Raw genomic sequence first — 18,003 nt, forward strand, 5'->3', positions numbered from 1 at the left:
CTTTCATTCTGCGTTTAGATTTTTCAAAAATACTTATTAGTTTTCTCAGGATTCGAAAAAAATGATTGCATTTAAATAACATTGGACCAAGGTTTTGCGCCTACCTCATTAACTAAAGTTACACTAACTTTAAAATAATTTTAACTTAAAATCAAAGTACTTTTCATTTTATGAAGAAGCACTAATATCTGTGCTCTTAGGTTAATCCTAATAACACGTTAAGGGGCTATACTTTTTTTTGGGAATTTTTAAAATAAAAAGTACTGTACCAATTGTTTTGAAAATTTGTATGAGCATTTATTATAAAAAGAAGTACATGCAAAACAATTTTCATAAGAAAATATTGAAAATTAAAGAATTTATGCGCCATCTACTGGCACCGTGAAAATAAAAACATAGCTACACTGCTGCAGTGATTGGGACTAATAGAGATTCTGAAACATAAAATTTCAAAGTAATTATTGAAATTCATATAAGTTATTTCCTATACCATCAACTAGGATTTTTGAAAAATATTAAAATTTGGAAAAATGACGAAGTGTTGAATTTTTTTTTAAATTAGCTAAAAAATTTTTAGTTTCAAAAGTCGTCAAATTTACATTTTTTTATCCGATCAAAAAACACCTAGTTGATGGTATAGAAAAGAACTTATATTTCAATAATAACTTTGAAATTTTATGTTTCAGGATCTCTATTAGTCCCAATCACTGCAGCAGTGAAGCTATGATTTTATTTTCACGGCGTCGGTAGATGGCACATCGTTTAATTTTCAATATTTTCTTATGAAAATTGTTTTACATGTACTTCTTTTTATAATAAATGCTCATGCAAATTTTCAAAACAATTGGTACAGTACTTTTTATTTTAGAAATTCCCAAGAAATGTGACGTTATTTGCTCAATTATGTTAAAAGTGTATAAATAAAAATTTACTCTACTCTACTCTACTCTACTCTACTCAAAAAAAGTATATGAATTTCGTACTTTTACACTAGGGTAGCCCCTTAAATAGAACAATTCAATAAAATCTGTGAAGGCGTAGATAGAGGGATACAAACTGTTTAAACCTATTTGTAACTTTTTATCCGCTTTACCCTTTTGGTAACCAGATGTGCTTCTAGTATTTTCGGTATTATCTTACATCTAAATTTAACTTAATCTTTAATAATTTTTTGTTATACTGACATAAAGGGTATGCATTTTGAAGCATTAGTCATTTGGACATAGTTTGAATAAGCTGAATAATTCAGCCTGAATATGAATCAAAAAATGAACTGAGTTCATGTGTAAATATTGACAAGGGGAATCTTAATCCGTAAAAAACAAGAAACATAAGGGGACGCTGTGTTTGCCAATACATAGGCGCACAAACAACGTTTATTATAGCAAACATCAATAAATTAAATATTACACCTGGGTTTTTTTAAATAATTAGTTTTTCTATATAAAAGTATGTGCTAACGAAATTCTCTTAATATTGTTCTGAAGCATGTTGTTTTATACAGGGTGTTTAAAAAAATGGTAACACCGTGTCTAGGATAGATAACAAACTGAAAAATAATTGGGGTTTACTCTGTAAAAAAAAATTGTAACCCCATCCATTTTCAAGATACAGGGCGTTGAAGAAAAAAAATACACATTTTTACGATTTTTGCCGAAACAACTGACAACATTGTAATTAAATTTAATGGTTTTAAGAAAGAGGTAGTAATTGTCTGAATTTTTTAAAGACAAAAATAGTACGCCGCTGAGATATTTCAAATTAAAAATCATTTTTGAATTCCTCGTTCAATTTGTGACAAAAATCTATCTTCCTTTTTTTTCATACGACGCTCCGTTTTCATGCAAACCATAACACATCTTAACTCGTAACAAAAGTATTGGAAGTAATATTCCATTGTATACATACATATTGATTGCGAGACTAAGTTCATGTCGGTATTTTATCTTTCCACATGTGCTACTAGAATCATCTAGTTTTATTATCGGAAACAGAAAAATTATAGATTTTTGTTTTGCAGTCACTCTTATGTTGCGTAATTCTTTGTTTGAACCACTGCGACGTTTGCCCTATATACTGTCCATCATACACAATAAAATTGCAAATATGACCTAAATATCAAAAACAAAATATATCTGCATTTCATATACATCTTGAATGTTTACTTATATAAATTATTTTTGTTTCAGAAGTTCTCAATTAAGCCACATTCAATAAAAATGGTGTGATTGAAAAGCCGGATTCCTTCATAGTGGTGTAACTCCCGATATTTGGGGGGGCCACTCTCCAGTTGGGAGGGCATGGGCATGATATCGCCCGACGACGCATACAGCTATCCTCTGATAGCACGCTTCCTACATTCTCTGCCCCACGTCAATGTCAGCTTTCAACATGTCAACAGCTCCTTTGAACCGAACAATCCCGTATACTTGGAGGTAAGCTGTATTAATTCAATTGTTTATTAAATATCTTATTGGAGTAGTTATTTATTGATTATTTCATTCATAAAGATTCTGACCAATAGAAACCCACAAAAATAAAAATTTCAGTGTTAACAATTGTTGATAAATTGCCCATCGTCAAGTAGCGCGTATCCTTCGTCGTTACGTAAATTTAAAATTACACCCATGCCTCGCTTTACGGCCTAGATACGTTTCACGAAACATGGCCGCAAAGCGAAATGCCGTATAACGAATCAATTATTCTAATACAAATTCATAAAAATTTAATGGGATCAGTTCCAAATTTGTTAAATATGTTGTATGGTTTGTCGTTAAAAATGCATTTTATCTGTTTATTTCATTTAAATCAAAAATACATACAAAAAAAGCACATACACTGGTATATAAAATACATAATAATAGATTCCAAAAACCAAAAATAATCTACAAATTCCAAGCTTTCTTGTTGTATCTCCATATAACGGGTAAATGATTTTTATTTAGTCCTGTAATAGGCCTTGGATTTTTGGACAAATTAGAAGTGGTTTTAGCTTAAAATCAGCAGTGGCATTTGCGCTAAGTAGCAAAGTTAATCGCTCTTTAGACCATTTATAACCAGGCGCAGATTTTTCGGTTTTTGAAATGTACGTGCGATCAGGCATTTGCTTCTAACAAAGTCCTGTTTTGTCTACGTTAAACACTTGTTCAGGTTTATAACCACCTTTTTCTATAATTCCCTTTGAAATGTTAAGATATTCCTTAGATGCGGCCTCATCTCATTTTATTTTCAAAATTATGCATAAACAAGTGGAAATAGATAAGAGTGTGCATCGAGATTGCGTTTGCTCGAGAATGACAACATGGGGCCGTTATAGCGAAACATTTTAGGCCGTAAATCGAAACCGTAATTGAACAGGGCTCTTATAGCGAAATGCCGTATACAGAGCGGCCGTATAGCGAGGTATGGGTGTAATTTAATAAATATTTAGTGACATCACAATTAATGCTTTACATATTGTCAAAGTGGACACCATGAGCAGGTTTAGTAAATACAAATTACAACCACTCCAGCCGAGCCACTGCTATCTCTAGGTTAGCTAAATCAGATGTCGCTGAACAGCAATTAATACAAAATACAAGTGACTGGGCATGCGAATGCTAATTGAATCAAGTCATATCTTCAAATGGACGAAGAACATCACCAAAATATTGTTAAATATAAGGGACCATGCTTCTACATCAACTAATACCAGAATGTAATTTTCAAATAACGTCCAACCATTATCATCATCATCTGAAAACGACGAAAAATGTTTTACACCTCCTTCTTCCATTCAAGGATCGTAGTTTACATGTTACATACCTCCTTCATCCACTAGAATATCTCTGATTAAGCATTTCGGAGGTACAGTATAAGTGCCGTATGATAGTGAAGTTACATACCACCTTAATTCACTAAAAAACTCAAAATTTTAGAAAATGTTACATACCTCCTTCTTCCACTTAGGTCTTCAATTCTTTGACCACCTCAAAGTTATAATCGTTTATGGAGATCGCTGTCTTTCCTTTCTTGATACGACCGTGCATTTAGTTTTTTCTTTGTTTATTTTCAGGCCTTCGTTTATAGTTGCTTCTTCAAAGTTTCGAAACTATATCCTTAACTTCGAGTGTGTCTGAGCTACTGTATCTACGTCATCTGCAAATGCGAGAACAATCTTTGCTCTTCTTGCAGTTATGTCTCGTTTGACTCACGTATAGATTTTTCGCATTGCATATTCCAATGCTAGATTAAACAGTAATGGAGACAGCGAGTCCCCAGCGGGAATAACGTTCAACCACCAAATGTTATGCCACGGATAAAAACAGTAAGAAATCTTACCAGATAAATTGTGGAAGCATGTCAAAAAACAAAGGATAGTCCTGAAATATTTAAAGAGGTCAATCTGGTCTTTGACAGAAAGATCAATATTTGGTGCAAACATGGTGTTTGGGATGCTCAACTTTTTCTTGTTTTTGTTTCGTAAATTAAAGTATTAGTACACTTATGGTGTGTGAAGTTACGTATTTTTTTCTGTTCACTTTCTTCAACTTCACTTTTTTCAATTATTCATGTTCTCAATAACAAAAAGTAAAACTATCTATATCAAAAAAGTAACCTCTAAAATCGCTTATTGACGTCAACAATATTTGCTTATTGTGTTATGTAAACTTACGGCTTACGGTACAAATGTACATTCATGTAGAGTAGTGTTCACATGTTAGCCTGAATTTTAGATTGCATGATATGATAAAATACAGCGATTCGTTAAAATGAAAGAAACAACCCTTTACGAGGGTTGATTCCTATATTATGTATTTTTGCAATATATATTTTTCTATTACCAACTAAAACTCTTTACTATCTTTACTGTATAATCGGCTCTTTGGAACATACTCAAGAAAATAACAGTAAATGTTTAGAAGGTTCAACGGTATTTGATTATTGCTATAATTCTGTGTTGTAGATAACTTTCTAATTGAAGGGAGTCAGGTATCTATGTCCATATCTTTCTATAATTGAGTTAAGTGGCGACATCTGTATAAAATCCTGTGTACTATACATAAGTTAACGAAGTCAGATTTGTGACAAAAAGCATACTCTTGGTACAGTCACATATGTAAACATTTTAATTAATCATGATTTCAGTCCAAGAAGTCGCTAAGTATCCAAAAGCGTTTAGTCCATGGACTTAACAACTTTTTGCTACTGACACCAGCTCGAGAATTGCACTCTACAAGATCTGATAGCCGCAATAGAAAATAGCTGGATACTAATTTATCAACCACTAAACTACAAGAAAATTCCAACACAAATTTTAATAATAAAATCTCATGGACTTTTTGCGAAGGTATTCAATGAAAGAGTGAGGTATTCAGTTTAAAGTATGAAAGGTATTCAATTTAAAGAAGCGCTGCATAATTTGGAATGGGGCGTGAAAGTTAATGGAATTCTGATAAATACAATCAGATATTCAGACGATACAGTTATTTTAAGTGATGACATGAATGGATTACAATGCCTTTTAAATGCCATTGACACAGTGAGAAGAGAGTTTGGCCTAAACATAAACTATTCAAAAACAAAATACATTATATTTAGTCGTTTGGCCCATCAAGATTCACGGTTATATGTTGTTGGTCATATAATTCAAAGAGAACCCAGTTTTAAATATCTTCTTTTAAAATTCCCAGTTCGTATAAGGCAAGCTGACCTGGAATCTGATGAGAAAATTTTAAAAACATTGAAAAGAGATTCATCTTATAAAAGCAGATGTATTTAAAACAAAACTATAGTCGATTCACTGGCCTGAGACACAACTGTGTGCACTGCAATCACAATACAACACTGCAGTCTCAATATAGATGCACTAGAAATAAATAAGAACGAGGAGTACTCCCAAATCATGATTGCTCCTCGAACATTCAACGTGTTTTGGTTTGTTTATTTCTATATAGTGCATTTTTATTGTGATTGTAGTGTAGACGGATGTGTCTCAGATTGGCGAATCGACTATACCTGAAATTCAAAAAATCAACGAACCAGCCTTTAGCCTTTGCCTGTTAGTCCAAGTAATGAAGCTTAAAATAGGACAAAACCTCGCAATTTTTACAGAATGGATCGATTTGCTTGAAAATTTGAGAATAAGTAGTGGATAGATAGTCCAAGGATCAAAATCTATATGATGCCGAAAGGCGCTTTTACCATGGGGGTGGTTGTCAACTCATCTGGGGATGGAAATTTTTTATTATATTTTGACCACAAAAGTTGGTAAAAACATTCATTCTAAGCAAAAAAAGTTCTATATATTTTTGTGACAAAATTAATAGTTTTTTATTTATTCGCTATCGAAAGTGTTAGTTTTATATCGAAAAAATCATGATTTTAACAAGTTTTCTGTTAATAACTCCAAAATTTATCAAAACAACTTTACTTAACAAAAATGTAGGTACCTTTTAAAAAAATAAACAAAATCGTTTTTTTTAATTTTCTTTATGACCAATAGTTACTTTACTTTTTCGTGTCTGGATCCGACTACAGTTTTTCTGCCCAATATCGGGCCACGTCTACACCCTTTGTATTTACGAGCCATAAATCATCGAGGGTGCACTGTGATGGGCAAAGTCTGCATACTCTCAGGTGCTCCACGTTCTGTATTTCCCCACATTCACAAAGTGCGTCGTTATCTATCTTGATGTCCCATTTAATGAGGTTCTGTTTTACAGGGGCAACACTGTGCGTATGCGGTTGAGTGTCCGCCAGGTTCTCCAGACCAGGTTCATTCCATTAGGTCGTTCTGGATGTAGGGGGGACAGTTCGGGTGGTTGGACGCTGACATTTCTCATAGACCTTTTCCTTGATTTAAGTCGGCTGGTTCCTGGCGGTTCGTCAAACCCGTATAATTGGTGCCTTTCATCGAAAGTTTGGCTGAACTTCTCCACATATTGTAAGCCGCATCTACGGTCGTCTGGTGATGCGAATCCAGCTGCCCGGTACAGTAGGGGTAGGCTTCATGCAACCGGTCATTATTCTACATGTTTCATTCAACGCCGTAGTGACTTGGGCGTGTCTAGATCTACCCCAAACGGGACAAGCATATTACCCTGTTGGGAAACATAAGGCCTCAGCTGTTGACTTTAAGACCTGGGGGCTTGCACCCCACTTGCTCCCTACAAGTTTTCGGAGGAGGTTGTTTCTCGTAGAAACCCTTTGTCTCCTGCTCTGACAGTGGAATTTATACGTTAGAGACCGGTCTAGTATCACTCCAAAATATTTGAGCCTATCACTATGTTCCAAGCGTTGTCCCTCCCAAGAAACATTCATTTTACATGCGCCAGATGGTTGTTGAGATGGAATGCACATACTTGGATTTTTGTAGGGTTTGGTTTTAATAAGTTTTGTTTGTAGTAAGTTGACATCATGTTTAAAGCCTCTTCCATTGTCGACTCCACTTGTGTGAGTGTTTTCCAATAGTAATCGAGCTATACCGTATCGAGTGTGTACCAATAGTAATCGAGCTATACTTTATTATGTTAGCTTTTCTTCGTCAAATGCTAAATATTGTAGTTTCAAAGTCAAAAGACGGGAAAACTATGCATTTTTCGAGGGTAACTTGTTTAAACTAATTTAAAGTATTTAAAAATATCTATCTTCAGAAATAGAAAAAAAGTCTCTATCTCAAAAATTAAGTGACTTATAATGAAAAGAATGTCAGTCCCTATTTTTTTCAGCGAAAAAGTGATCGGAAGCAACCCTCTAATCACCACCCTAATTAAACCTAGTCATTAACCTTCTTTGGTGTTCTTTATTTATGTATTATTAATAGGTTCAGTTAAAAGCGAATTAAAAATTTTTGTAGTTTGGAAAAAAATGTCTTTTTTTCAGAATAGAAAGCTTAGCATCAGAGATACGAAATAGTATATTACATACCTAGTGGGAAAGTACTCTACTTCAGCCGAGCGGCAAGGTAGTTTACCGAGGTGCGAAGCACCGAGGTAAACTACAGACGCGAGGCTAGAATGAGTTCCCGCGAGGTTTGTATACTATTTTACTCACAATCGGTTAGTAGTTTATGGATTTCTAATACTCACAATCTACCAATAATAATTTCGTTTCAAATATCTGTATCCATTTTCATTATGTGATAAAACAGTAGAAAATCCAAAAACGTCGGCGTCATCATCTATTTCTGAAACTCATAATTCTGAGCAACACGGTCTTACTTTAACCGTTAATAGTAATCATAATTCCAATGTAACTATTAATATTTATAATTCCAAATAGTTTTCTTTTTGTTATTGTTGTTGTTGTTTCTTAATTAAATAAATGTTGAGTGGATTCTATTCTTTCTAAACCATCTTTTAATCAAAAATGACATTGACATTTGCAGGTAGAAAAGTGGCAGATGCTAGCCGGGAAAGTACAGTAAGTAATAAGTCGCTTCCTGATTACTTCAAAGGTTAGAAATCCATAAATTACTAACCGATTGTGAGTAAAAATGTTTACTAATGAAATTGTAGCTTATTTAATTCCCAAGAGCCTGGTCTGTAAAAATTTTTTCTACGGCAAAAATTCAGTGAACTATTGACAATTAAAACTTGTAATAGCATGCAAAACCATCTTTACCAACCCTTTCAAAGTCACCTTCTTTTGCGACTGAGGATTTTTAAAAGACTTAATAATAATATGCTTATAGATCTTATAAAAACCTTCAAAATTCTTTTTTACCAAACTTTCTAAGATAAAAAATAAAAAAGTTACGGTAAAAAGTCAATATATTTTTGTGAAAAAAAAAAGGAGAAATCCAATTGGAAGCATAATAATGTAAGTTAGCGGTGTTTTTAGTCATTGGCTTTATTCATTCTTCTTTATTTATGTATTATTTATAGACTCTAGAAGTTTGAGTGGCTTAAATGATTAGTTTTTAAAAAACTAAGAGTTAAAAGTAAATAACGAATTTTTGTAGTTTGGTAAAAAATGCGATTTTCTTCAGAATAGAAAGATTAGCATCAGAGATACGAAAAAATGTTTAAATTAGATATGAAATTGTAGGTTATTTAATTCCTAAGAACTTGGTTTGAAAACACGGCAAAAATTGAGTTAATCGTAAATGAGTACAATTGGTAAAACATTGATTTTTCTATATAAAACTAACACTTTCGATAGCGAATAAATCGAAAATTATTAATTTTATCAAAACAATGTATAGATCATTTTTTGCTTAGAATGAACGTTTTTATCAACTTCTGCTGCCAAAATATAATAAAAAATTTCCACCCTGAGATGGGGTGGCAACCACCCCATGGTAAAAGCGCTTTTCGGCATCATATAGATTTTGATCTTTGGACTATCCACTACTTATTCTCACATTTTCAAGCAAATCGATTCATTCTGTAAAAATTGCGAGGTGAAAAGCTTCGGTTCCTGGACTATGTAACAAACGCACAAGATGAATATTATATTAGTGAGTTATGAGATCAAAAAGAAGTCTTTGACTTCTGATTGCTTCGAATAGAGGTCGCTGCTAGCGTGCTCAGGTCTTATGTTATTATAACGACGAAACTAGATTAAATTTCATTTCACTTTGAACAACAAGTCTTCCTGATGCGAGTTGAATAATTCGAAACACGTGAAGAACAATGGTGGATCTGTAATTGAAAATAAATACAATCGTCTACTTTAATTTCAACGTATTTTGTCTACGTAATGAGTGAAAAATATAGTGTTTTTCAGGGGTGAACTGCAGATATATTATTGTAAAGTATGCCCTCGTAAATAGTATTTGGTATACATGTGAGATCCATATACAAATAAACAGAGTAATGAAAACATAGCGAGTCGCATAAATTCTATTGATTTCTTGCTCCCATAGTCACATAAACAATTTGCTCGGTTGTGTGCCAGAAAATCTTTCTGATATACTTTTTTGAATTCTAAATAGATTCAAAAACTAGACAAACAACGGTTGTCTCTTATTTATTTTATAATCAATATTGTTTTCTTGAGAATAGATATTTATCTTTATCATATTTGACGTAAGTATGGTAGGAAATAAAAGGCTATCTAAATTTAGAATATACGAATATATTCACTTAGCGAATAGAGTAAACAGAGTCGCAGGTTGCCTGAATGAAACAATATGGAGAAATAAAGATATCGGAAAAGAAATGAAAGTCAAAACTTAATGGCATACGCCGCAGAAACACGACCTGACACAGAGAGAACAAAAAGAATGCCATAAACAGCAGAGATAAAAACCCTTCGAAAAACTGATGATACGACACTATGGGACAGAGCTATAAGTAGAGATATACGACGGAGATGCAAGGTGAACAACATTAATAGTGGAGTCACTGAAGGTGGATATGAGCTATTACCTCCGATTTCGTTGAACCTCCATCGATTTTCATGAAAATTGGTGAGTAATTAGAGGATACCTCAAGGAACAAATGCCAACTTGCGCTTTTTACCTTGGGGGTGGATGCCACCCCTTCTCGTGGGTGAAAATTATTTTATTAAAAATAACCCCATAATTCGATAGAGGGACAAATTTCAAGCAAAATTTGTTATATAAAGATATTCAAATAAATCAAAACTTTTTGAGTTATTAAAGATCAAAGATTTTAATTTTTTTTGAGAAAAATGTATGTTTTTAACCAAATTTTCGTCAATAACTCAAAATGTGTAAGTTTTACAAAAAAGTTAATTTTATCAAAATTGAAGCTAATAAAAAATGAAATAAACCCCTTACTACAAAAACCTTTTAATGTTAACTAAAAGTGAGTTATAGGTCATTGAATGTATATTTTTTCCGGCAAGTAAAAAACTCTTATTCAAGCTGAAATAACGGGAAATTTATGCATTTTATAGCATAAACTTATTAAACATTTGTCAAAGTACTTAAAAATATCTATTAAATGAGCCCCCGAACATGTTGATAGCGTTAAAAATTTTGCTCCAAATTTTTTCAAAATTTACCTTTTAAAAATTTTTCCAAAAAATGTTATTGTTTGTTTTTAATAACTCCGTTCGTGTTTACGATATCAGGTTTATCTAAAAACTGTTTGAAAGTTAATTCTAATTGCTATTTAAACTCGTTGAACCTAATCTTTTAAACCCCTTACTTTTTTAAAAATAAAAGGTTAAATGACCCCGGTTGCATGGTTCCCACAGCAAAATTTAAGATTTAAACGTTTCTATCTCGGTTATTTTTCACCCTATATAAATAGTAAAACAGGTAAAATATTTAGCACAGAAAAAACTAAAATTTGGTTATATATAATTTTTTACGTATATTGAGTATTTTTTTTTCACAAATATGCATTCTAAACCGGTCAAAATTATCGAACACATTACTTATGCTAATGTAAAAAAGTTTTTTTAAGGATTACTATAAATTTTAATTTTTGTGGAAATGGCGTATGTTTTTTGTTTCACTTTTTCCTAAAAAATTCGAAACGGTTCTTTTATTTTCATTATAACTTGCTTAATTTTGACGCTATTACCTTGTTCTGAAGCTCATTTGATAGGTATTCCGAAGTACTTTGGCAAATGTTTAGCAGGAATATTTTATATATTGCATCGTTTTCCCGTTATTTAAGCTTGAATACTTAGATTTCAGTACTCGTCGAAAAAAATACACATTCAATTGCCAATAACTCACTTTGAACTAACATTAGTTTAGTTATTTATGTGAGAAATGTATTAAATTTTTTATTATCTTCAATTTCAGTAATAATAACTTCTTTGTTAAAGCTTATAGTTTTTGATTTATACGTGAAAAACCGATTTAAAACATGCATTTTTTACGAAAAAATAAAATCTTTGGTCTTTAATAACTCAAAAAGTGTTGATTTATTTTAATAACTTTATATTACAAATTTTGCTTATAATTTGTCCCTCTATCGACTTATGGTATTATTTTTAATAAAATAATTTTCACCCCCGAGAAGGGGTGGCATCCACCCCCAGGGTAAAAGCGCAAGTTGGCATCATGTCACCTTTGTTCCTTGAGGTATCCTCTAATTACTCACCAATTTTCATGAAAATCGATGAAGTTTCAACGAAATCGGAGGTGAAAACCTTCAGTGACTGCACTATAATAACTGGGTAAGAAACAGAAGAGTAGAATGGAATGTCCACATAAGCTGAATGACAACAAATACAGTAGTCAGGACAGCGAGAGACGGTTCCCCAATAGGAATACGATCAGTGGGAAGACCACGAAAAAGATGGAACGCCAACTTACTAGAGGCACATTGAAAAAACATGTTGTGTCTACACATGAGTCATGTCTACACAAAAAGAAGAAGATTAACTTAAATACTATTCAAGCATGTTAGTTCTAAATGTTTTTGTATTTTTATCAGTATCATTTATTTTATAACCAAAAGGTTAAACGAAATAATTATTTTGTTCCTTTAAAATACAAGCAGTTCTTAGAAAAAAAAGTTCTTTTTAAATGATTGTGGAAGCTATAAATCTATTTTTATGTTCGACTTTGGGGAGTTAGGTGACAATTTTTCCAAAGCGAGGGTTAAATGTTTCTTCAGGGCCATAAAAATATTTATGATCAGACTTTCAAGTAATAAAAATTAAAGTTACAGGAAAAATGTTTTAATTTTAGTAGATTTTAATTAAAACAATATGACCACATTAAATGAACTCAAAATGCGGCATTCTAATGCCTATAACTTCGTTTATAGAATATAATAAAGAAACAGAAGTACCTAAGTAATAGAATTACAGCAACAACTATGAAAAGATTATTAAGTAATCAACAGTAAGGGTGATGTATTTGGTTGCCGGTTATTTGCACTTGCTGGTTTAGATTTATAAATTCTACTTTTTAAGTATCCCCAATAAAAATAATCTTTAGGATTAAAATCGGGTAAACGAGGAGGCCATCCAATACTACATAATCTATCGATCCTTCGTCCGGGAAATACCTGATCTAAATAACGCCGACCATTTACACCAAAATGAGCTGGAGCTCTGTCTCACTGAAACTATGTCTCTTTAAAATTCGCTATAAAGTTTTTCAGAGCAGGTACAATTTCTCTAAGTATCTAGCATTTCCTAATAACTGTCGCTTGTTAAATTCTTTTAAACAAAATTACCCAATTAACTAGTAGACGTTATATCCGACAGTACATTTAGTTTTTGTAGTCTTCGAGTATAGTTTTCACGTATCCAGTGTAGATTTACCTCACTGCAATACATACCTTAAATTTTGGCAATTTACATTTCCACACATAAAGAAATCTATAATATAAATTTAAATATCGGTAAATTGACGTCAAAAGTACAATTTCTGGTGGAATAGTCATGATTAGGTCTTGCTGGAAAGGCATGTAGATGTTTACAAATTAAGCAAACAGTTTCTAAAATATATAAAGAAGGAAGTGTTAAAATCCTGTGATCTTTGAAGTAGCTTCTGCAATGTGTTATTTTTCTGAGGTCAAACAGATATCTTATTGCTCTTTTTGGTAATTTGAAAATAACATCGGATTGAGCAGCTGTACCAGAACCCCAAAAAGAAAGAACATATCGAAGATGCGACTTGAACAAAGAAAAATATGTTATTTTGGAAGATGCTAAATTGAATTCCTTCGAAACAAATCTTATAGCATAGCTAGCTGAAGATAGTTTCTTCCTTAAAAAATCGATGCCATCCAAGAACTTTTACAGAATCAACGGTACTCATCATGCTGTTATTAAGAGGTAAGGGTTGAATGCTACTGTTTTATCTACGTTAAACGAGAGTAAATTAGAGTCGGACCAGGTTTTTATTGTAAGTAGATCAGAAGTTCTAGTAGCATGAAGAATGAAGAGTTGCAATATTTGAATTGCTCCAAGTGATTGGTATCATCAGCAAAAAGAAAGATTTTTCCATCGATTTTTAAACTAGTGATGTCATTAATAAAAATAAGGAAAAGTAGATGACCCAATACTGAACCTTGAGGTGCCCCACATACAATGTTTTTGAGACTAGAGTCTGTATCATTTGCTCTAACCAGTTGTTTCCTATCATCCAAGCAAGATTGGAACCAATTCAAAGAAATACCTCGAATGGAGATAACCGACCTTAAAGTCGAAAAATCTGATATTTGACTTATACTCTGGGCTAATTAGCAAAATTCATGGAAAAGTTATTTACCAGCAATTTTATTGCTGGAATCGAATTATAAGATCCTATGTATTAATAATATAGGTATGCAAAGTCCGCAGATAGTGTGCTACTTTTTTTATAAACAAAATGGCGCCGATAAATCGCATTTTTTTCAATTATTGCTCTATAACTCCAAAGATTTTAACATTACAACAAAAACACCCAAATAAAAATTCACCGCAATTAAATTCTGCATAGAGATATGTTTTTCCCGATTTGCTCCGACAAAAATTTTCCTCGGAAAATGCGGGTTTTCCCAACAAAAACTCTAATTTTCAAATAAAGTTTTAGGTAAATTAATCAATAATTAAATAACTTAATAACATCAAAGCTTTCTTGGTATAGATTGTAATTCCAGAAGCCGGTGAAAATTAAACGAATATTTTAGCAACAATTCAATTGTTAATTAACAATTTACGATCGCAATAATAACCAAAATAATCATGATACATTGATCAAACTTATAAAGATTATAAAGATGAGATGCCTATTTAATATTTTATCGACAAAATATAAATTTTTCGTTTTTTTGCATAATTATTTAATTTTGAAAAAAAAATAGTTATAATACGTTGGTCTAATTAGTAAAGTACAAAGAAAGGTTATTTACCAGCAATTTCATTGCTGGAATCGAATATTATAATCCTGTATATTAATAATATAGGTATACAAAGTCCGCAGATAGTGTGCTACTTTTTTTATTAACAAAATGGCGCCCCCAAATCGTGTTTTTTTCAATTATTGGTCTATAACTCCGAGGATTTTAACTTTGCACCAAAAACACTCAAATAAAAATTCACCCCAATTTAATTCTACATATAGGCATGTTTTTCCCGATTTGCTCCGACGAAAATTTTCCTCGGAAAATGTGGGTTTTCCCAACAAAATCTCGAATTTTCAAATAAATTTTTTGGGCAAGTAATTATTTATCAATAATTAAATAACTTGGTTATTATATTGAAATAAAATATATGAAATAAAAGCTTTCTTGGTATAGATTATAACTGCAGAAGCCGGTGAAAATAAAACGAATATTTTAGCAACAATTCAATTGTTAATTAACAATTTACAGTCGCAATAAAAACCAAAATAATCATGAGCCATTGATCAAACTTAGAAAGATTATAAAGATGTGATGCGATGCCTATTTAATATTTTGTCGACAAAATATAAATTTTTTATTTTTTTGCATAATCTTTAAATGTTTAAAAAAATAGTTATAAATAGTTATAATTTTGAGAGTAAATTAAATGTAAGACCAAATACTTACGATGTCGGGAGAGTATCACGAGGTTTTTCCTGGTTTTCCCTCGTGATTTACTATGAGATCTCTAACGCGAGAATTTTAATGTCACCGTTGCATGTGGTTGTCTTTTTTTAAAGACAGATCACATGCTATGATGATTTTTTTGTGACGGATATTCTCGAGTTGGGGTTGATTTCATGTAATCGAATGAACTATCTTTCAGTAAAGTCGTCCCAGGAACGCAACTCATAAATATTGGCAATATCATTTTAAAGTCTTCTACTTTAAAATGTATCATATGTATCTGAATTGCCGATATAAATGAATCAAATTAAATAAATTATTAGAAGAATTTTTTTACTAAGCAACAACATTTTTGTTTATGTTAATAGTATTTTGTATTTTGACAACGGCACCCGATTTGGGCGTCGAAACGTTAATAAAAATCATTTTTTAATAATATTGTGGCTTATTTCCCATTCTAAATAGTTAAAATAGTTATAAACAAATTAACATTTCTCAGAAATTGTTTATTATATTCTAATTTTAAAAAATACTTAAAATGCGTATTTCAAAGGTCTTGAAAATGAATGCTTCAAAAAATTTTTCCAACCATTTGCAAAAAAGTTATGAAACAGCAAAGTAAATATACGATAGTTCCGTTGTTTATAATTTGTTTTAATTGTTTCAAAGCTTAAAGTGAGTCTGTGGTATAATCTAATTACTCACAAAGAATATCAAATAATAGTTTAATGGTTCTATTTTAATCAAAGATTAAAAATACTTTTTTTTGTAATTTTTAGCGCGAAAGTAGGCTTGATTCAGAGCCGGAGATGTTCACTCGAAGCGACTGACACGCTTTAAACTCGCGCGAGTTGTGTATGTGGACGGGTATAATACATAGCTACGGTACTGTATTAGTCTACTTTCGCGCGTGTAAATTACAAAAAAATATATTTATAATCTTTAATTAAAATATAACCATTAAACTAATAATCGATATTTTTTGTAAGTAATTAGCTTGTACTTTAAACTCACTTTTACGCTTTGAAAGAATTAAAAAAATTATAAACAACGCAGTAATCGTATGTTTACTTTGCTGTTTCATAACTTTTTTGCAAATGGTTGTAAAAGAGTTTTAAAACATTCATTTTCAAGATATTTGAAATGCGCATTTTAACTATTTTTTAAAATTAGAATATAATAAAAACTTTCTGATAAACGTTAATTTGTTTATAACTATTTTTTTTAACATTTAAAGATTATGCAAAAAAATAAAAAATGTATATTTTGTCGACAAAATGTTAATAGGCATCTCATCTTTATAAGATTTCAAAGTTTGATCAGTGTATCATAATTATTTTGGTTATTATTGCGACCGTAAATTATTAATTAACAATTGAATTGTTGCTAAAATATTCGTTCAATTTTCACCAGCTTCTGGAACTATAATCCAAACCAAGAAGGCTTTTAATTCACCAAATTATTTAATTATTGGTAGATAATTACTTATCTAAAACTTTATTTGAAAATTAAAGATTTTGTTGAGAAAACCCGGATTTTCCGAGGAAAATTTTCGTCGGAGCAGATCGGAAAAAACATATCTCTATACAGAATGTAATTGCGGTGAATTTTTATTTGAGTGTTTTTGTTGTAAAATTAAAATCTGTTGTAAAATTAAAAAAAGTAGCACACTATCTGCAAACTTTGCATACCTATATTATTAATATATATAATCATAAGCTTCGATTCCAGCAATGAAATTGCTGGTAAATAACTTTTCCCAAAATGGCCTATTCTCCGATAATCAGCCCAGACTATTAAGACATATCAATTTAATTTGTTTTTTACGTAGATTACGAATATCATATTGCCAATTCGATATCTCGAACCAAATTCGATATAACTGATCTTAGTTCGAACAAGAAATTATTATGTTTGCTAACCGTAAAGACAGTTTTCGTTAAGATAATGCTCGCATTCTCAGCTTGTTTATTTATGTTTCAGAGTTTGGGAATTCTCGGCTCTATCCCGGCAATATGGTTGATATTAACGCTGTTCGTCCTACTCATTTACCTGTTGACGAGATGTTGTGATCGGAAACCGAGAGCCTCAAAGTCGATAGCGGCCCTTAAACTCACTTTAGCCGTTGTATCGGTTCTGTGTTGTGCCGGCATAGGCATAGGACTCTATGGTAATGACGATTTACACAATGGCGTAGTCCGGACTTTGAGTGAAGGAAGGTAAGTGCATTTCGCATACAAAGCATTGTTTGAAGAAAGAAGCGCATTGTTGTAGAAACGCTGAAGAGCGTTTAAAGTACGAGAGTAAAAGCATGTTTCTGATTCAATTATTTTAGCCAGTAAGTATACTAGTAATAAATTAAAAGAGAAAATTCCAGTAGTTGGCTGTATACCATAGTTCATAAATTCATTTTTTAGTAAAATTGTGGCTTATTTCCCATAGAAAATACTTAATTATACCATAGTTATAAAAAAAAACTTACAAAGAACTAAAAACTTCGTGTATAAAATAATATATTTCTTTTAACTAAAAAAACTTAAAAATCATCCAAATGGATTACAAATTCTCCAGAACGTTTTCGGTT

At 31.6% G+C, this 18,003-nt stretch overlaps 1 protein-coding gene across 3 annotated transcripts in view; it reads left to right on the plus strand.

Moving 5' to 3' along the window:
• The window catches only part of LOC114336315 (protein tweety), a 156,817-nt gene that overhangs the window by 108,653 nt on the left and 30,161 nt on the right, over positions 1 to 18,003 (plus strand). For all 3 annotated transcript variants that reach the window (XM_050655101.1, XM_050655100.1, XM_050655102.1), the window contains 2 exons: positions 2,190 to 2,435; positions 17,403 to 17,638. In XM_050655101.1, coding sequence (XP_050511058.1) covers positions 2,301 to 2,435; positions 17,403 to 17,638 — 371 coding nt within the window. In that variant the 5' untranslated portion in view covers positions 2,190 to 2,300. The remainder of the gene's footprint in view (positions 1 to 2,189; positions 2,436 to 17,402; positions 17,639 to 18,003) is intronic.

Source organism: Diabrotica virgifera, chromosome 6 (assembly GCF_917563875.1).
Source record: "Diabrotica virgifera virgifera chromosome 6, PGI_DIABVI_V3a".
Classification (NCBI taxonomy): Eukaryota; Metazoa; Arthropoda; class Insecta; order Coleoptera; family Chrysomelidae; genus Diabrotica; species Diabrotica virgifera.